Source organism: Mauremys mutica, chromosome 4, assembly GCF_020497125.1.
Source record: "Mauremys mutica isolate MM-2020 ecotype Southern chromosome 4, ASM2049712v1, whole genome shotgun sequence".
Classification (NCBI taxonomy): domain Eukaryota; kingdom Metazoa; phylum Chordata; order Testudines; family Geoemydidae; genus Mauremys; species Mauremys mutica.
The window spans coordinates 123,618,668-123,640,809 of NC_059075.1; the positions used below are offsets into that span (position 1 = coordinate 123,618,668).

The 22,142-nt window shown below is 42.9% G+C and overlaps 1 protein-coding gene across 6 annotated transcripts in view; it reads right to left on the minus strand.

Moving 5' to 3' along the window:
- The window catches only part of LZTR1 (leucine zipper like transcription regulator 1), a 277,535-nt gene that overhangs the window by 133,323 nt on the left and 122,070 nt on the right, over positions 1–22,142 (minus strand). For all 6 annotated transcript variants that reach the window (XM_045017155.1, XM_045017157.1, XM_045017154.1 and 3 more), the window contains 3 exons: positions 19,155–19,294; positions 16,672–16,873; positions 985–1,137 (listed from right to left, as the gene is read on the minus strand). In XM_045017155.1, the coding sequence (XP_044873090.1) occupies positions 985–1,137; positions 16,672–16,873; positions 19,155–19,294 (495 nt within the window). The remainder of the gene's footprint in view (positions 1–984; positions 1,138–16,671; positions 16,874–19,154; positions 19,295–22,142) is intronic.

A 22,142-nucleotide genomic window follows, 5' to 3' on the forward strand; every position in this document is an offset into this window, starting at 1 on the left:
GAAAGTATGAAAGAACAAAAAGGAAGGACAGACAGAGGCTACTGGAGCAAGGTTCACCATCATGGCTGCCATCCCCATTGTTTCCTGGGACCCTGGGCCTTCACCTTTCTGATCCTCAGAGGTGTCCTGACCAGAAGAGGACAGAGAGAGAGGGACCTAGATGACATCACTACCCTTACTGGCTCCAGTTGAATCCCAAACACCTCCTACAATGACAATTACCATCTTTGAGACTGTCAAATGGGGCGGGGCGGGGCGGGGGGGGGGGGGGATTCTTCTAAAACAGTCTCCAGCTAAAGGGAAAGAGAACAGCGGATGTTGTTAAAATAAAAGCCTTACTTAATACTTTACATTTCAAAGGCTTTAACTGTTTTTCCTTCTTTTCTGTAACTTTAATAAAAGGTTAAAAGGTTTAATAGTGTGTTTGCCATGGGACTGAGCAGGTGAAGTCTCTGTATGCCAAACCCCAGACCTTGTTTAACACTATTTAATGTTACACAGTAACTGGGTTATGTTAACACTTTTGGCCCATTTATTCCATCTAAATTAATACAACAATCCCCACATTTGAACTCAATGGGTTGAAAATTAGAGCATCCATGTGTGTTAAAATCAGTGTAGTTAAACCTGTTCAAATCTCCAGGTGGAGGCACTTAATTTGATTTAAACCTAGTTTACATCATTTAGCTGAAGTTAATGCCTCAAGTATTTAAAGTGGACCAATATAAATCAGGATTAAATTCAATTGAGAGCATCCATGCAGGAGTTTGCACTGGTTTCACTAAACTGATTTAAAACATGTGCAGAGAAAAGCCCTTTAAGCTTCTAAATTAATTGTTTAGAACTGAGAAGCAAAGTAGATCAAGTTAGTTTTCAAGGAAAGAAGGAAAAAGCTGAAAAGAGAAAATGGAAAGGCCTAGTTCTCTCTCTACTGGAGTAGAATTTAGTTTGCAGTATTTTGTTTTTCACATGCACTCTAGTTACCTCAGAGTCTGCTGTGGGCTGTTGTTTAACTGTTGTTATGCCGAAATCTAAACCAAATACATCTCGAGATTTTTTTAAACCACGTTCTTCTGAGGAGAAGGAAGGAGCTTCTTCTGGGGCAGCTACCCTCTCAGCAACTTCTGGATGGGCCACCTGGTTACAAGATTTAAAAATAACAATGTGTAAAAGTATAGATGGGATGCATGAAAAGCTGGACGAAGACCAGGAGTCCTTCTATGGCTGAGGGTCTGAAACATCAGGCTCATACATACAAAACTTTTAAAATCAGCCCATTGACAACAATATAGTCCTGTTCCATGCCTATTAGCTTTTTATCAACAAATAATACTTATTCTTCATTTGCTCTCTGCGATGACAGAGCTACCTCATGATTAGAATTTCAAACATTTAACGCCAGATCCACAAAGGTATTTAGGCTCCTTTCTGCATCTTTAGGCACAATTTAGGCATCACTGTGACATTCTCAAAACACCGTGCAGTTGTCACCAAACACCAAGGTGTCTAACAGCTTGTCTACACTACTGCTAAAGTCGATGCAACTTACTTGCTCAGGGGTGTGAAAAAGCCACCCTCCTGAGTGACGCAAGTTACATCGACTTAAAGTGGTGTCCACACCACGCTATGTCAGCAGGTGATGCTCTCCCACCGACATAGCTTCCGCCTTTTGTTGAGGTGGAGTAATTACGTTGCCGGGAGAGGGCTCTCCTGCAGACATAGCGCATCTTCATCAGGCACACTATATCGGCGCAGCTGCATTGATGCAGCAGCGCTGATGTAGCGCTACCAGTAGTGAAGACATGCCCTAAGTTTCTGCCAGGCAGCACTGACAAAACTCCAGCTGGAGCCCTAGGGGCCCCAAAGTAGGATTCCCAAACTAGACAGGGGAGTGTATATCTCCTCAGTGGAGCCCATTCCCATTGGTGTGCTCTGAGCACACCAACAACCTAAGAAAAAGTCAACTAGGTCTGAGCAAGTCAAGAATTTTTCTACAGATGTATGTTTGTGTCTTCCCTGCTGGTTAGGGAGCTGATGCAGGATCTGGGAGACCCAAGTTCAAATCTCTCTTTGCCTCATTTGGAGCAGGTTGCCCACATCAGTGCCTAACCACCATGCTGCTGGATATTCTGAGACAGGTGTCTCTCATTCTCTCCAGTTGGAGCTGCTACACTTTCTGTACATAATTAAATATGCATTGGGACACAGAGAGAAAGACTGTTCCTGGGGCAGGAGCCTTCTTTGTGCTATTGATCCAGTGCCTGGCCTAATGATGTCCTGGTCCATGACCAGGGCTCCTCAGGTGCTACAGTAATGCAATAACAACAACACAGCCTAATGAGTAGGGCACTCACAAAACAAGTGAGCCAGGTTCACCTCCCTACTCTATAAAAGTGGAACAGCATCGATAGGAGTGATTGAGAGAAACCTCCCAAGACTACCCAATAGCCTGGTGGTTATGGCACTCACCAGCTATGTGGGTTTAATCCCCTGATGCATACAAGACAGAGCAGGGATTTGAACTTCGGCCTCCCACATCCTATGTGCCCTACTAAGCAGGCTATTGGCTAGTCAGGGTACACCTGTGTATGCTCCTTCTCTCTTCTCCTGCCCCTCAAAGAAAGAGCTGCGTTTTGGATGTCAGGACATGGGTTGCCATAGCAGCTGATCTGTTTAGGTGTCTAACTTCAGTAGAGGGCTCACAGTGGAGGGATGGCCCAGATCCTCAAAGATATTTAGATGCCTAACTCCCATTGAAATCAATGAGAGGTAAGCACCTAAACACCTCTGAGGAGTTGGCCTAAAGTGCCTGCCTCTGACCTATCAGTATGGGGCCTAAAAACCCTTGAGGCTCTGGGCCTAAGCCCTGCCCTTCTCCTCTGCATTTCACTCCTGGGTAGCTTAGGCTGCTCCCTGCCTGGTATGCTGGCTTCTGAGGATCCCTATCTTAGGCACATAACTCTCCCTGTCTGTTGTTTGGGGAGCTTGGGAACCTAATTTGAGGCTGAGGACTCCACTAGAGCAGCGATTCTCAAACTACGGGACAGGGTCCCTAGGGAGACACAGGCATGTGTTAAGGGAGGTGCGAGCTGTGTGCATTTTTTGTTGTTGTTGAAGAGCTCTGGCTGTCAGCCCTGGGTGCCTGGGGCTTGTGTAGAAGGGCTGTGCACAGCTGGGAAGTGGGGATAAAGCAGCAGCTGGAGTCCTGCCACCCGGGCTTGGGTTCTCCTTCTCTCATCTCCAATCTCTCTCCCGGAGGCAGTGGGGCTCCAACTATCAGCCTCTCAGTGGCGGCAGCAGTGCAGAAGTAAGGCTGTCTCAAGTATTGTCTGCTGATATTGACAAATATCACTTTTCACATTGCCACCCTTACTTCTGTGCTGCTGCTGGTGCAATGCTGCCTTCAGAGCTGGGCGCCCAGCCAGCAGCCACTGCTCTCTGCTCTGCCTTCAGAGCAGGGTGGCGGTATATGTATGGAGGGGTGTGGGGGGGAAGCATGTAAACAACTACAGACACAAAGAAGGGAGGCTCTATCAAATCTATTTAAGAACCACTGCACTAGCCTGCCTAGGGGTTAGGTGTTGTAACTCCTAAGTACCTCTGTGGATCGGAGCCTTAGATTATGTTGCCTTACATCCTCTGCCCATTGTTCTGCATGACCAAACTGAGGGCTTCATTTAAAGTATGCAGCAGTAACCTGGAGAATAAACAGAGTGGGTGGGAAGGTGATATTTGTCAGACATTTTGATTGTTTGGGCCAGATTCTCCCCTGCACCATGATCTGCTTAGTGTTTTTGAGAGTGGGAGCAGGCCATCAAGGAAATGGTAGTGGTATTGTCCTGCTTTGAGCAGGGGATTGGACTAGATGGCCTCCTGAGGTCTCTTCCAATCCTAATATTCTATGATTCCTGATATACACGGTGGCTTGGAGCAGGTGGAAGTGTTCTAACTTTAGTCCCGCTGGTTATGTTTGCAGATGACACTAAACTGGGAGGAGTGGTAGATACGCTGGAAGGTAGCCAAGCTGGAAGGTAGGGATAGGATACATAGGGACCTAGACAAATTAGAGGATTGGGCCAAAAGAAATCTGATCAGGTTCAACAAGGACAAGTGCAGAGTCCTGCACTTAGGACGGAAGAATCCCATGCACTGCTACAGGCTGGGGACCAAGTGGCTAGGCAGCAGTTCTGCAGAAAAGGACCTAGGGGTTTCCGTGGACGAGAAGTTGGATATGAGTCAACAGTGCGCCCTTGTTGCCAAGAAGGCTAACGCCATTTTGGGCTGTATAAGTAGGGTCATTGCCAGCAGACTGAGGGACATGATCATTCCCCTCTATTTGGCATTGGTGAGGCCTCATCTGGAGTACTGTGTCCAGTTTTGGGCCCCACACTACAAGAAGGATGTGGAAAAATTGGAAAGAGTCCAACGGGGCTGGAGCACATGACTTATGAGGAGAGGCTGAGGAAACTGGGATTGTTTAGTCTGCAGAAGAGACGAATGAGGGGGGATTGGATAGTTGCTTTCACCTCCCTGAAAGGGGGATCCAAAGAGGATGGATCTAGACTTTCTCAGTGGTACCAGATGACAGAACGAGGAGTAACAGTCTCAAGTTGCAGTGGGGGAGGTTTAGGTTGGATATTAGGAAAAACTTTTTCACTAGTAGGGTGGTGAAGCACTGGAATGGGTTACCTAGGGAAGTGGTGGAATCTCCTTCCTTAGAGGTTTTTAAGGTCAGGCTTGAGGAAGCCCTGGCTGAGATGATTTAGTTGGGGATTGGTCCTGCTTTGAGCAGGGGATTGGACTAGATGACCTCCTGAGGTCCCTTCCAACCCTGATAGTCTATGTTCCCCCAAGAGAACATTCTGTAGTTGAAAACTGGTGAAGAGCAGCAGACTTCCACCCAATGTGCCCCTAAACCACATTTTATGCCATGGTAAGTGGTGGGGTAGTTGATGTAGCAGCTGATTATGCCAGCTTTCTGCCAGATGACAATCACCCTCCTTCACCCCAAGCCAACTCTCAGCTGGCCCCAGCAATGGCCAGATTTTAACTCCTTTGCACTTTTTGCAAAAGCTCTAATTCCAGGAAGAGTATAGGGCTATTTGACTGTCTTCTCATTTCTATTTTTCAGCAACCTTTTAGAGTGAGATTATATTTTCTATGAAGAACTGGTATAAGTTAGACTATTATCTCATGCTTTGCCTGGCTGTTATGTTGGTTTCAATATTTTTATATTATACATATAAGAACATAAGGACAGCCATACTGGGTCAGACCAAAGGATCATCTAGCCCAGCATTCTGTCTTCTGACAGTGGCCAATGCCAGGTGCCCCAGACAGAATGAACAGAACAGGTAATCATCAAGTGATCCATCCCTTGTCGTTCACTCCCAGCTTCTGGCAAACAGAGGCTAGGGATACCATCCGTGCCCATCCTGGCTAATAGCCATTGATGGACCTATCCTCCATTAACTTAACTAGCTCTTTTTGTAGTCCTGTTATAGTTTTGGCCTTCACAACATCCTCTGGCACTGCATTGTGTGAAAAAATACTTCCTTTTGTTTGTTTTAAACCTGCTGCCTATTAATTTCATTTGGTGACGCCGAATTCGTGTGTTATAAGGAGTAAATAACACGTCCTTACTTACTTTCTCCACTAGATACTGAAATTATTTCATTTAGCAATGAAACTGCCCTCGGTAGACTGTAGCAACTACACACAGTATCCGACCATAAGAGTTAAGGACAGGAAGAGAAAAATCCTGCATCTCAAAGGAACCAGCCAATGGCAGAATAGAGTTAGTGTTCCTGCATTCTCTTGCCTCATTCAATATAGATCTTACATTAAGTAAGAATAAGAATGGCATACTGCATTCTTTCCTATAAATTACTTCTACGGATGGTAGCCCTGAACCAGATCCTTTGAAGCTGTAATCTGGCTAAAGCTGGCCATCTAAGAATTCCCTTGCTGACAATGCCAACATACCCAACTCTCATGCCAACTGCCCATCCTAGTGCAGGGTGTATAATATTGCATCTGCACAAGGACACAGAGCTATTTCTGGCCCCCAGCAGAAATCAGAGTAGCCCTTACACTCAGGAAACACTTCCCTTGCCCCAAGGGTATTCCTCAGCGGATGTTTCTGCATCCTTTATACCACCATCCCAGTGTAAAGTGCAAGAAGCCGTCTGTCTGCAGGAGATCTCAAACTTACAAAAGCCACTAAAAACCCAGTCACTATGCTGTACTCATTGGGAAAAATGAAGTTTAATTCCCAGAAGTTTCTGGAGAAAATGCAAAGATTTGAAAATGTTCCCAAGGAAAATATGAGACATCAATAACTCATCAAACAAGGGTCCTAATGACATCTCTGGATGTTTTAATTTCTGTTTGACATCATTCAATGGAATATACTGTATGTCAAGAAAAAAATGTGTCAGGTTAATGCTTTAAAAAAAGGTGAAGTATTAACAGTTATCATTGCAAAGATCTAAATCAATTTTGATATTATCTACTGATGAGTAATTTTAAAAAGATGCATTAGGAACAGTGCGCTCTCTTAACATTCTTCATTAAAGCAGTTGCAAGAACAAATTCAGGAAAAATATTAATAACACAACTTATAAGTACAATTATTTTTTCTACCCATGCTTAGGATGCTCATGTATTGCTACCCAAAAGTAGAATTTAAAATGAGGTGGCCAATTCCCCACCCCTTGGAACTGCGGCTTTATAATCTCTGAAAATGCACTGTAAGTGATCACTGCAGTAGAAAGAGAGAGCCTGAGACATGAGGCCAGCTATAAGGGGCCTGGTGTAAGGCCTAAGCCCTGAACTAAAATCAAGCCCTGCTGAGGCAAAGCAAAGTTAGCAACAGTCAAGATATGATCAAAAGTCAGGCCCCGCTACAGCATATGCCTACTTACAAGTTCACAGAACCTGGCAAAAACAGGACTGTATTGCAAAAACACAAGCACTCCTAGGCACTAAAAGTAGTCACATAAACACATTCCAGAAGGTTAGTGCCAGAACACCCCGATACCAAGATATGGTGTAAGCACATTCACTGAAGATGGTACAGAGACACACTGGTCCCTCTTAAAGATAAGGTCAGGATGACAGCGTAATGGATAGAGATGTTTTGATCGCACCAACATATACATTGTAAAGGGTGGTAACCACATCAGAAGAGCAATACGTAACTTGTTTGTATCAGTGCATAAAGAAGGGGTGTCTTTGTCTGGCCAAGGTGGAGATGGAAAGTCCCGCCGTTCACTGGGCTGGTATACATGTGTTAGTGGTCCTGTAGAGTCTACGGGATACTAGGACCATGCTTCATCAACAATAAACCTGGCTGAGTACCTTCGCTACTGAAATGAGTCTGTGGTCTTCTTGGGCAATTCAATCAAGGTCTGCTGCGTCAGCTATCTGCGCAGTGCTGGCACAGCACACATCAAGAACAAACACGCAGCCAACAACTGACAACAATCATTTTGATCATGTAGTCTGACCTCCTGTTTAACACAAGTCACAGGAATTCCTTGAATTAATTCCTGTTTGAACTAGAGGATATCTTTAAGACAACCCTCCAACCTTGATTTTAAAATGGTCAGTGATGGACAACCAACCGTGAAACCTGGTAAATTGTTCCAATAGTTGATTACTTTCACTGCTAAAAAAAATGTGCTCCTTATTTCCATTCTGAAATTGTCTAGCTTCAACTTTCAGCCACTGGATCTTGTTATACCTTTTGTGTGCTCGGCTGAAGAGTCCATTATTATCAATTTTTGTTTCACATGTAGGTACTTAGAGACCATGATCCAGTCACTCTTAACCTTCTTTTTTGTTAAATTAAACAGAGCAAGCTCCTTGAGTCTCTCGCCATAAGGCATGTTTTCTAATACTTTAATCATTCTTGTGGCTCTTTTCTGACCTCTCTCCAATTTACCAACATCCTTCTTGAACTGTTGACACCAGTACTGAACACAGTATTTCAGCAGTGGTTGCACCAGTGATAAATACAAGGGTAATATATCTTCCCTACTCAATATTCTCCTGGTTTATGTATATGTAATGTTTATTCACATCGGTTCTCTTTGCCACAGAATCACACTGGAACTCATGTTCACTGAACCCAACCTAAACCTAAAGATAAGCCCCCTGATATTCTTGTGCACTTTCCCTACTGTCCTCCACATGCTTAAGGAGGATACAGTCCCTCTCACAGGGATAAGTTGGAGGCATTGCTCAATGGGCGCAAAGTTCGGGCTTTTTGGGGTGTGGTGTGCGAGGCATTGCCATAACAGATTTAATAATTACACTTTGTGGTTTATTAATTTTTGGACCTATATTTTATTGCTTATTAGGCATTATTTTAATATCATGTTTTATTTATATTAATAGGTTTTTAGACTAATTTTTTAAAGATTATAGTTTAATAAGTACAGATTTACAAAAACAAAATAACTATTAAAAATCACCAAAAATTTAAGTTATCATCTTTACATCAGTCTAAAGTTATTAAAAACCCTAAATTAATTTTAAAAACCATAAAACAAATAACCCTGTAATAATAACACAAACACTAAACAAATGCAATTCCAAATAAAAAATATTTAATTCAAATAAAAATAATCCAACTAGTACAAATACTCTATTATTTAAAAAAGTAAAAATTAAGACAAAAATTTAATTCTCAAACATTTAAATAAAACAGTTATTAAAACAAATGTCTACAACAATTACAAAATAAATAACATTTTTATCAACAAAATATCAGCAAAATCTTAAAAGAATATTTATTACTTTAAAAAAATACAGTACCTTTAATAACTCCATAACAGCTCAGCAAAAATCTAAATATTAAAATATTAACCCCCCCAAAAATATTTCTAAATATTATTAAAAAATGTAAACAAATCAAACACAGGCCAAACACATCCTCAATATAAAAAGCATAATTTCAAGATGATTTTTATCAAAAAATAAAATTCTCAAATACAAAGCCCTCTACTTAAACAAATAAACCCTAAAAAAACTCAATAAGTAAAATCCTAAAACAAGATAAAAAGCTATAAAACAACCCAAGTCACAGCACCAGCAAATATTGTATTGATTTTACAGGCCAAAGGAGTTAAGGTTTGGGGGATTGAGGTTTTTGTTTTGTTTTGTTTTTTAAACAGAGACTGTTTTCTTTTTCTTTTCTTTTTTTTTGACAAAGAACTCTCAAAAGCATTTATTTTAAATTTGGAAGATTATAGATTAAACATAAAAAAACAATAAATTACAACAAGCATTTCAATTGAACCTGAAACTGAGTAATTATGCAAAATAAACAATTAAAATCCATTAAAAAAATGTTGAGGTAAAATATTAGTGTCTTATTTTTACCAACAACCATTCTTTGATGGAAAGAAAAGGGTTAATTTTACTCTCAGTCCTGTTGTGTAAAGGGTATTCACTTCTGTTTTTAACAGACAGACAGACACACAAAGTGGAAAAGAGACAGGATAGAAAAGGTGGAGGTTTTGGTTTATATTTTTGGAGCACTGGACAGCTGGTCAGTCTTGAATAGATGCTTTAGGCTGGCAGGTCAGCCATGACACTTGTTGCGTGGACCCTGGCTCACATTCCACTTAGGGATCATTTTTTTCCGGACAGGGCAGGGCTGGAGAGGCCTTTTATTTTGCTGTGGTGGTGTTTGCAGTATAGTGGGTTTGAGGATTCGATGAAAAAGCTGAATGAGTGAGAGAGAGGATAGAAGGAAACATGGGCGGTGGGTACAATACGCCAGGGGAGGCTAATACTCCCCTAAACCAAGCTCTGGCCCCGCCCATGCTTCACCCTCTCCCCCATGCAGTGCCCAAGATGGCGGGAGCTCAGCTCTGCTGCCGGCCAGAGGTCAGCGGGCTGGCACTGGGGGCCGGCGCTGCGGGCGACCCAGCACTGAGTCTGGCCGGCAGCCCAGTGCTGGGGCAGACACTGAGGCCAGCTGGTGGCCTGGTACTGGGGGCGACCCGGCGCTGGGGGTGGCTTGGCAGCCCGGTGCTGGGGGCCGGCACTGAGGCCAGGCCAGCACTGGGGGCTGATGCTGAGGCCGGCCAGCGGCTTGGCACTGGGGGCAGCTGGTGGCCTGGCACTGGTGCTGTCTGGGGGCCCACGGTGGTTCAGCTGGGGGTCTTCTGGCTGTGGGGGGCGGGGAGGGAGACGGGCACTCAGGGCTCCAGCAGACAGGGGGTAGGGGTGGGGTCTCGGGCACCAGGGGTGGGGTCTTGGGCGCCAGGGGCGGGGCTGCGTAGCTACCCTCCCCGAAGGGGGCCTCACGTGATGCCCATGGAAGGAAATATCATTGGGCAGAAAGTAACATACAAAAAGTGAAAGGAGACAGAATAGGGTCTTATGTGCCTCTGATTGGAGCCCTTGACAATTAGGTAAGAAAGTCCTTCAGTCTTGTCTACTCTTTCTTTCTCGGGGTCAGGGAAGATGAGATGAGCTGGGCTGAGCTGAGATGCCATGATGCTTTTTTTTAAAAGTCTTTTATTTTATTTTTTTAAAGAAGGAGGGGAAGGTACATGGCATAGTCCACCCCCTCATTATTTTGTTTACTGATTAGGCCTACACCACTACACCAGTTTTGGTCTATTAATCTTTTATTCACATCTCTTAACACAGTCCTTGTGTTATATTAGAACGCCTTTTTGTTTAGACTAATTTAGTCTCTTGTTTGATTTTCCTGCACCTTTTTATAACATTTGTATTGAAAATAGCTTGACCTATTTTTCATGGTTAATTCCCAAGCAGGCAAAATGTTGTAGGCCAAATTGTCACACCAGACCAATGTCAACTAGTCTCCAGAGTTTCAGTTTTCATTTTTAAAAAGTTAGTCTGTAACTGCTATTGTTGCAGAAGAAACCTTCAAAATGTAATCCAAGTGTAACTAATACATAGGTGTCTGCCTGAGTTTGCAGAGCCTGAAAAAATAGCTCTGAGGTATGCACCACCCATTAATTTCTTTTCAAACATCAACATTATTAACTACCCGCTCATCAAATCTTGTAAAAAAGGAGAGAAGTATATTTTGAGATCTAAAATATAAGTAGGCCTTTAACATCACAGGATGCAGTTGGAGGGAAGCACAATGAGTTTTGTTTTCCTGAACAGGGTCTCAGCTTTAAGCAGCTTGGGAATACTGTTGTATTACATTTTAGGTGTCATGAATCAGGAATTGGTTCAAACAGGAATTATTTCAGGAAGTTCTATGATCTGTGTTATGCAGAAGTAGGGTGACCGGATGTCCCATTTTTAAAGGGACAGTCCCATTTTTTAAGACTTTTTCTTATATAGATGCCTATTACCCCCCACCCCCCTGTCTCTTTTTTTTCAGTTGCTATCTGGTAACCCTATGTAGAAGGTCTGACTGGATGATCACTACGGTCACTTCTGGCCTTAAAATCTATGAACACTGGCAATAACTTAAGTGAAATGTGAGAACTGGTGTCTTACGTGACAGATTTGTTCAAGGTGAGGACTGTATGAGTGTGTACATAAGATGTTAGATGAAGTATCAATAGTGCTCTACGCTAATGTTTTTACAAAAAAGTTTAGTTGTCAAATGCCTCATTGTATACCTGCCGCAATATGTTTTGGCTCATTGTCTACAAAGATATGACCACCTTGTTAGTAAAAACAGTAAATATTAGTAACAGTAATACTAATTATACTACTTGTAGCAGGGTGGCCCCCTGCTCCTGCCCCGAAGGGGTTAAAAACTGCCCTGGGAAGGGGCTGTGGCTGGAGAAAGCAGCCTTTAGGCTGGGCTGATTGGGGGAAGTGGCTGCAGCTGGGGCCACGCCCCAAACTGAGCAACAGGGCCTTTATAAGGCCAGGGAAGCCAGAAGCCCAAGGCGGTCTCTCTCTGGCTGTAGAGGGAGATGGGCCTGGCTGCAGGGAGCTAGCCGCAAGGTACCTGAGTGAAGCAGGGCTGGGGAAAGGCAGAGGAGCTGGGGAGCTCTAGCCTGGAAAGCCCCAGGCTGCGGCCTAGCATTGGGCTAATAGGTACTGGGGGTTGCAGAGGGCAGCCCAGGGGTAGGCCAAGGCAGCAGGCCCAAACCCAACCTTGCCAGTGATGAGTAGGCTGATACTGCAGTCTGCCCCAGGGCATGGAGCTAGACAAGGACTGGCAGTAGCCATATACTAAGGCAAGGTGGGGATAGAGGGTGGGGGTTCCCTGGGGAGGGGAGACCCTGAGAGAAAGGGGTTACTGCCAGGGGGCAGCACCCCATGTAAAAGGGACATGGGGACATGAGAGGGACATGGGGCCAGAGGACAGACGGATCACTGGCCTGCAGAGGGCGCTCTGGAGCTGGAACCGAGCTAATTCCCGAAGTGTAGTGTAGTCCGCCCGTCTACACTACTCAAAATAAAAATTGATGTAGGAATCTCCACTTTAAAAAAATATTAAATCAAATTTTGCAGTTCTCTATATTGCACGCTAACATTAAACCCTTTCTGCTTCACAGATCAACTAATAAAAATGCTACAGAACTGCTATTGCATCAACTGAAACATTACACACAATTCAAGGCAAAACCTATAAAGAAAGAGGAACTAATATGTCTAATGACACTGTTCCGAACCCAGGGAATAAATGAAAAGTAACATGCTGGGAGATCACTGCTATTTTCTGTATTCTGAGCACAAAATGATCAAGGGTCACCGAAGCCTCAGTTAAAAAATGTCATGTCAGACCCAATTCCTTTAAATTGTGCAATACAAGGTCATCTTTCACATAGGTGTATCTAAGGGTATGTCTTCACTACTGGCCGGATCGGCAGGCAGCGATTCATCCAGCGGGGATCAATTTATCACATCCAGTCTAGACACGATAAATCAATCACAAACTCACAAACAGGGAAGAAATAGTAGAGGAAGCAATAGTGGATGGGAACCTGGGAGGCAGTGACCATGAGATGGTCGAGTTCAGGATCCTGACACAAGGAAGAAAGGAGAGCAGTAGAACAGAGACCCTGGACTTCAGAAAAGCAGACTTCGACTCCCTCAGGGAACTGATGGGCAAGGTCCCCTGGGAGAATAACATGACGGGGAAAGGAGTCGAGGAAAGCTGGCTGTATTTTAAAGAATCCTTATTGAGGTTGCAGGAACAAACCATCCCGATGTGTAGGAAGAAAAGTAAATATGGCAGGCGACCAGCTTGGCTTAACAGTGAAATCCTTGCTCGTCTTAAACACAAAAAAACAGCTTACAAGAAGTGGAAGATTGGACAAATAACCAGGGAGGAGTATAAAAGTGTTGCTCAGGCATGCAGGAGTGAAATTAGGAAGGCCAAATCACACTTGGAGTTGCAGCTAGCCGGAGATGTTAGGAGTAACAAAAGGGTTTCTTCAGGTATGTTAGCAACAAGAAGAAAGTCAAGGAAAGTGTGGGCCCCTTGCTGAATGAGGGAGGGAACCTAGTGACAGAGGATGTGGAGAAAGCTAGTGTACTCAATGCTTTTTTTGCCTCTGTCTTCACAGACAAGGTCAGCTCCCAGACAGCTGCACTCTGCAGCACGGTATGGGGAGGAGGTGATCAGCTCTCTGTGGAGAAAGAAGTAGTTCGGGACTATTTAGAAAAGCTGGACGAGCACAAGTCCATGGGGCCGGATGCACTGCATCCGAGGGTGCTAAAGGAGTTGGCCGATGAGATTGCAGAGCCATTGGCCATTATCTTTGAAAAATCATGGCGATCGGGGGAGGTCCCAGATGACTGGAAAAAAGCTAATGTAGTGCCCATCTTTAAAAAAGGGAAGAAGGAAGATCCAGGGAACTACAGGCCAGTCAGTCTCACCTCAGTCCCTGGAAAAATCATGGAACAGGTCCTCAAGGAATCAATTCCGAACCACTTAAAGGAGGGGAAAGTGATCAGGAACAGTCAGCATGGATTCACCAAGGGTAAGTCATGCCTGACTAACCTAATTGCCTTCTATGATGACATAACTGGCTCTGTGGATGAGGGGAAAGCAGTGGATGTGCTATTTCTGGACTTTAGCAAAGCTTTTGATACAGTCTCCTACAGTATTCTTGCCAGCAAGTTAAAGAAGTATGGGCTGGATGAATGGACGGTAAGGTGGATAGAAACTGGCTAGATGGTCGGGCTCAACGGGTAGTGATCAATGGTTCCATGTCTAGTTGGCAGCCGGTATCAAGTGGAGTGCCCCAAGGGTCGGTGCTGGGGCCGGTTTTGTTCAATATCTTCATTAACGATCTGGAGGATGGTGTGGACTGCACCCTTAGCAAGTTTGCAGATGACACTAAACTGGGAGGAGTGGTTGATACGCTGGAGGGTAGGGATAGGATACAGAGGGACCTAGATAAATTAGAGGATTGGGCCAAAAGAAATATGATGAGGTTCAACAAGGACAAGTGCAGAGTCCTGCACTTAGGACGGAAGAATCCCATGCACTGCTACAGTCTAGAGACCGAATGGCTGGGCAGCAGTTCTGCAGAAAAGGACCTAGGGGTTTCCGTGGACGAAAAACTGAATATGAGTCAACAGTGTGCCCTTGTTGCCAAGAAGGCTAATGGCATTTTGGGTTGTATAAGTAGGGGCATTTCCAGCAGATCGAGGGATGTGATCATTCCCCTCTACTCAGCACTGATGAGGCCTCATTTGGAGTACTGTGTCCAGTTTTGGGCCCCACACTTCAAGAAGGATGTGGATAAATTGGAGAGAGTCCAGCGGAGGGCAACAAAAATGATTAGGGGGCTGGAGCACATGACTTATGAGGAGAGGCTGAGGGAACTGAAATTGTTTAGCCTGCAGAAGAGAAGAATGAGGGGGGATTTGATAGCTGCTTTCAACTACCTGAAAGGGGGTTCCAAAGAGGATGGATCTAGACTGTTCTCAGTGGTAGAAGATGACAGAACAAGGAGTAATGGTCTCAAGTTGCAGAGGGGGAGGTTTAGGTTGGACATTGGGAAAAACTTTTTCACTAGTAGGGTGGTGAAGAACTGGAATGGGTTACCTAGGGAGGTGGTGGAATCTCCTTCCTTAGAGGTTTTTAAGGTCAGGCTTGACAAAGCCCTGGCTGGGATGATTTAGTTGGGTTTGGTCCTGCTTTGAGCAGGGGGTTGAACTAGAAGACCTCCTGAGGTCCCTTCCAACCCTGAGATTCTGTGATTCTATGAATCCCCGAGCGCTCTCCCGTCGACTCTTGTACTCCAGTTCAGCGAGAGGCACAGGCAAAGTCGACAGGAGAGCGGCAGCAGTCGACTCACCGTAGTGAAGACACCGCGGTAAGTAGATCTAAGTACGTCAATTTCAGCCGTTAGTCACGTAGCTGAAGTTGCGTAACTTAGATTGATCCCCCACTCCAGTGTAGACCAGGCCTAAGGATGTATTATAGAATGAGAAATAGCATGTAGTTGTATAATTACAATACCATAATGCCTACAAACAAGAGAAAAGTTAATGTGTTTTCAATCTTTACTTTTACGTTTTCTGACTTTGTGTTTAATTGGGCACCTTTAATAGTCTGACATTGCTTTTTGTATGAATATAGACAACTCAATAGTTTTACACTAAGCTGGGTGGGAGAGGTAGATATGCTAGACAGTAGGTTTAGGGTCCAGAGTGACCTAGACAAATTGGAGGATTGGGCCAAAAGAAATCTGATGAGGTTCAACAAGGACAAGTGCAAAGTCCTGCACTTAGGATGGAAGAATCCCATGCACCGCTACAGGCTGGGGACCCACTGGCCAAATAGCAGTTCTGCAAAAAAGGACCTGGGGATTATGGTGGAGCTGGATATGAGTCAGCAGTGTGCCCTTGTTACCAAGAAGGCTAACGGCATATTGGGCTGCATTAGTAGGAGCATTACCTAGGGAGGTGGTGGAATCTCCATCCTTAGGGGTTTTTAAGGCCCGGTTTGACAAAGCCCTGGCTGGGATGATTTAGTTGGGATTGGTTCTGCTTAGAGCAGGGGGTTGGACTAGATGTCCTCCTGAGGTCTCTTCCAACACTAATCTTCCATGATTCTACTGCTTAATTAATCCAAATATCTTCAACAGTAGCTAATCTTTCCAAGCTCCCCTATTATTCTCAAAATCACAGCCAGTTCTTCTTTGCTAGTAAGTACTGCACATAGGAAAATATAAACAGCGGAATTGCCTTCTAAGAAGAAGTTTATAGGACTTCTCACAGTGGATCAGACTAGTGGTCCATCTAGTCCAGTATCTTCTCTCAGAGGGGCGTACACCAGAGGCTTCAGGAGAATGTGTAAGAAACCCCATTTGCTAATCATGGAATAACATCCCCACAGGAGAAGTTTCTTCCTAACCCTTGTCAGTTAGTGGCTGGCTCATGCCATGGAACATGAGGATTTATGATTTTCTATGTCAAGTGTTAGCTCCTATAAACATCTTTTTTGAATCTTTTAAAAAAAGTGCCAGTGAAGAAAGTTTGAGTTTTACAAGTATCAATGATGACAGTGCCTTCAAAGGAAATGTTGTTCACTCTGTACTGACAGTATAACACATTGTTGGGGAAGGAGCTATAAAGGTATAATTCAATATTAATGTTATTAATTTAAATAAAGATTCTCTGTTCTGTACCATGGAAGCAAAAGGTAGATTGAAAGGAGAAAGAGGTGTAATTAAACAGTGCACTCTTTACCTCACTATCTGGACTAGGCTGGATAACTTCCCAGGTCTGAGAGTCCACATCATAGCAGTGTAGTTCATTTGGCAATGTGTTGTCTGCAGCACCACCAAACACATAGAGGTGGCGATCAAAGGCAACCATGGTGTGACCATATCTTCGCTGTGGAGGAGGAGGGGAGCCCCGAAGTAAGTGTTCAGTAGGAATTCGTGTCCAACTGAGACACAAGACATGAAACAAAGAGTAAATCTTTTACAACTCCTTTCTTCAAAATTAGTTTTGAAAATTAACTGTCCCAAAGGATTCTATCAATTAGAGATGGAAAACACCTATTACAATATACCCTAATCAAACCCTACCCCCACAGTTTAAATAAAATCAGTATTTTGGTAAGGGATCATCGTTTCTTAACATAATAGATGATTATTATTTGCCGCCACCAATTCAGCTTTTTATTACATTTGTAGTCAACCAGAGCCTAACTCTGGCAGATGTCAGGACAAAATACAAGACTTGCACACTTTGTTCAATGTTTGGGTGACTGGTTAGTTTATGTTGTATTGTGTTTCATTACTGTGGTGGTTTTCATAGATTCCTAGATTTTATATCCCATTATGATCATGTAGTCTGACCTCCTGCATAATACAGGCCTGAGAACCTCACCCAATAATTTCTGCATCAAATCCATAACTTCTATTTGAGCAATAGCATACCTAGCTAGTGTGTCTTCCCTACATGCTCAGGGCCAAACAGGTCATCATGTTTGGGGCTAGGAAGGAATTGTACCCCAGGTGAGATTGGCAGGAACCTTGGGGTTTTTTTGACATCTGCAGCATGGAATGTGGATTCATTGCAGGGATCATCTGAGCTTATCTCACCTAATCAATTCCCTGCCATTGCAGAGGCTCTGGGCACTGGTGGCACCTGGGTATCTCTTGCTCTCTGTCTGTGGCACATAGTAGTTTAGACTCCAGAGGACTGAAATGCTTAAGCCTAATTAAAGTCTTTGGGCTTAATATAGGGGTGTCTAGGTGAAACTGAACAGCGTGTGATATTCAGGAGGTCACAATAGATGATTTAATTATTTTTTCTGGCCTTAAACTCTCTGAAACTATGAAATTAAAACAATATCCAGTCCTTTCTCCCACCAACAAAAAGGCCATCAGTAACTCTGGCAACAGTTGTAGTAGCAGTAGTTAAGCTACAGTAGCTGCTTTTTTGTTCCCCACTTTTATCTCTTTCCGAATTGTAGAACAAAGTTTTCAAAACTGAGTAGTGGTTTTGGGTGCCTCAGTTTTTGGGTGCCAAACCTGACCTTTCTGAAGGGGCCAGGTTTTCAGAGGGCAGGTGCTCAGCACTGCCTGATAATCAGAATCCTCAAAGATGTCTCAAGTTGGGAATCCAAAAACTGGGGCACCCAATCGCTAGTCAGATTTCAAAATTATGGCTTGGCCTACTGCCTCTCTATTGTGGTTCCACACCAGTGCTTTTAAAACTTCTTTCATTATACCACACTCAGATTTTTAATATTTAATAATTATCCAACTTCCAACCTAACTAGTTGGACTGGGAGATCAAAAGTTTGAAATAAAAATCTTCCCACAAAAGCTAGACTCCACAGTTTGAAAGTGCATATGTGTGTACATGGGCAGGGATTCAGAGTCAGACTGCTTCCCCCCCAAAAGCTGACTAGACATTTGCTTTTCACAGTTATCTCATTTCCTTGAACTGTAGGTTCATGCTGTTCCCCTTATCAGACACATATGGTATGAAATTCCTATGAGGGCTCCACATGGTGACAATGTCTAAGAACACAGACATCTGACCAAGTGGGTATTCACGCACGAAAGCTCATGCTCCAATACATCTGTTAGTCTATAAGGTGCCACAGGACTCTTTCTCGCTAAGAACACAGGAGCTTTCAAGTGCTGAATGAGGAAACCATGTGCACTCTTGATGTTTCCCTTTTGTTTGGGGACAAATGTAACAACATCTGAAAAGATTTTCTAAATTGGTAGCTTGAAGTTACATTCCTAAATCCTTATATAGACACTTAAATTATCTGATGTTCAAAGATGCTGAGCATCTACAACTCCCAGTGGGAATTGAGGCTGCTCAGCGCCTCTGAAAATCAGACCCTTTCTAATTAGACACCTAGGTATGGATTGAGGTGCCTATTATTACACACCCAGATCTGAAAATTGTGCCCACTGGCTATTATTTCAAATGAATCAATATGAGTTTCTGTTCTTCTATAGAAAAAATTGTCTCTATCTAGCTAAAGCATATTGTCAAGCTATTGTATTATTGCTGACATATTATCCAAATATCAGCCTAATTAGTCCCCAACTAAAAATCAAAGAAATTAGAAAGAACTGCCTTTCTTAGTTATGAAATATAAACTGTTCCGTCTTCAATATCTTTCATTGTGTACTTTCTTCACCCTGAACAGCAGAATTATTACATGTATTTTACTTGAATCAAATGTTGGAACTTACATTTTTTCCTTGAATTCAAACTGAAAGAGATTATTGGTGATCTTTGCTCCACTCTGGCCAGAAAACACAAACATCTTGTCTTTGCAAACAGCCACAGGAAAATTACAGCAGGAAGGAGGGATCTCACCACTCTGTTCAATCTAAAAAGTAGCAAAATCCACACTAAATTATATATTTTTCAAACTCCATTGTAAGACTGTCTGAACATGCACACTGAAGGATTAACACAACCCTGCTGATCTCCTTTGGTGAAGAGGAACCATGTAGTGTGTGAACATAAATCATGTTTCCAGCTGACGATGACACACACAGATTATAAATTTGGTTGAAGTACGTAGATACAGCCTCATTAACTTAATAGTGTAGTGTTGACTTAAACAAAGCACCTTGCCAAACAATAGTTAAAGATGCTAAAAACAATTCAAGAGATCAAAGAATCATAGAATCTTAGGGTTCAAAGGGAACGCGAGAATTGTCTAGTCTAACCCCCTGCCAAGATGCAGGATTTTTTTGTCTAAAGATGTACCCTGAACATGCACTTATTTAAAAAAAAAAAAAAACCTATTGACATCACAAGTTTAACTTACATAAAGAATTCTGATACCAGCCTTAACACCCAAACTATGCACAAATACTGCAGAACAGAAACTGTAAGCCCCACAGAGATACCCTGAAGAGGTAGTACAATTTTTAAGTGGAACCCTGAGGGTAGTGTCGCAAGGGGGAGGCCATGGTAGCTTGGTTCCATCAGAACATAAGCATTCTCCATACTAAATTCAGAAACCTCCAGACTGTTGAAGTTGTGCACATGGTTCCTTGTGAAACCAAGTATTTGTTGTAAGGTTTTATGAGAAGCTGTGGTCTCATTTCCTTAAGCAGATTCAAAGTCACTGACAAAAGTCACACAGGATACCCCACTACCTGGTCTAAAAGAAAGTGGGTCTGAGAAGTAATTAGCTGAAAAGAACAGAATTGTTCTGCCAAATTGAGCATTAGACCTTGCTAGCAAAACATGACAGTAATGCTGGATAAAAATACAAATAAAATGCCAGAAAAACAACCACACAACTATAAAAGAAACATTTTTAAGATGTGCTACATGGGTTGCTTTACATTTTACTAAATATGTTTTAAGACCTTCAGAAACTCATCAAGTCATGACAGATTTGTATGCAAATCCACTTGAATCTCGGAGAAAAGTGACTCTGCTCTGGGTTTGTCTGCAAACATCACAAAAAATCTAGGGGACTTACAATGGGTTTAGTTATAGTTTAATAACAGTCCCAGCTTATTTAAGATTGAAAATTCTTTGGGACAAGATGGACAAAATGTGGGAGACTAAAAATATCCCCATTTTACAGATGGGAAATCCAGGCACAAAGGTTTGCTCAAAGGTAACACAAAGTCTGTAGGAAAGCTGGGAACTGAACCCACATTTAAGCCCTAGCTCAGGACCTTAACCCTAAAAACTTCCTCTCTCTCATATAACAGCATAGTTTCCTCTGGTAAAGAGTGTAGTTTAGGAAAAAATACTATTTAGGTGATGGTGATTGTAAGAGTAATTATTTTATGAATAAGATAAGATTAAAAACAATTAAGATATCAAGTACCCATGTGTATAACAGGACAACTGGCTAGTAAGAGCTCTAGTTCAGAGAGACCACTCCGTTCTCAGGAAAGCATGCAACTTTTTTCAGTTCTTGGGACTAAGATAAGTTTTTTGTTTTTTGTTTTTTTAAATAGTCTATTTTTGCCCCAGCACAAAAGGTGGAGTTCACAGGGGCTCTTTTCCAAGCCTGTGAAAAATTAACAACTAGATGACAGGTTTCAAGCAAATCAGAAGGTGAAACTTTCTGTAAGATTTAAACCTCATGCAAGCACAATTGTAGTTGTGACACCATTTGCCAAACATCAGTTGGGACCTTTACAGGGATGGCTAAGAAAAATGACAACTGATCAGCACAGAAATATAATAATTCCACCTCCAGATAAGATTCCTTAAAACAAGATGGACAAATGTGAAGAATGCCTGACATTCATTCCTCCACTCCTCTGATAACTTTCTTTACATTAAAAATTGAAGTTCCCATTTAATTAAATTTGAAAACGAATACAATTATTACAATAGTCTGTTATTTATTTTGATACTGAAGACAATTTACACCATACATTAAGCCACAGCTCACTTTGAGGGGAACAGATATGCTCATGAGACAGAGAACCAACAAAGGAGGAAAGAAAGGGCACAACAGTCCAGCCAACAACTATGTCTCCTCCAAGATAACACCTGTCACTTTTGTGGGAAAATCTGCAGGGCACAAACTGGGCTCCTCAGCCACTTAAAAACCACCCTTTGCAGACATCATCCTTGCATCGAGGGATAGCCGAAGAACGTCAATTTATCTTATGCTGTCTCCACATTCCCCAGCTTTCAGTGTGCTGCAGATTTTGTACTTGGCAACACAATTAATAGAAGTTATCAGAAAAATATGGATGTTTTGGCAAGTGAGTAGAGGGAACTGGGGCTTTTAGCATCTGAAGAAATATGTGAGACTGTTTGGAATTATGAGATCAAATTCACACTGTGCCACAGTGACAGACACATTTGTAATTTCTAGATTGGTTATGGTAAAAAACGGTTACTCACCTTTTAGTAACTGTTGTTCTTCAAGATGTGTTGTTCATGTCCATTCTAAGCAAGTGTGTGCACGCCGCATGCAAGCCAGCCGGAAGATTTTCCCCTAGCAGCATCCGTAGGGTTGACCTCAGCGCTCCCTGGAGTGGCGCCTCCATGGCGCCCTATATAAGGGCCCGCCGACCCTCCACCCCCTCAGTTCCTTTTTGCCAACAGTCCAACAGAGGGGCAAGAGGGTGGGTATTGGAATGGACATGAACACTTCTCGAAGAACAACAATTACTAAAAGGTGGGTAACCATTTTTTCTTCTTCGAGTGATTGTTCATGTCCATTCCAAGCAGGTGACTCACAA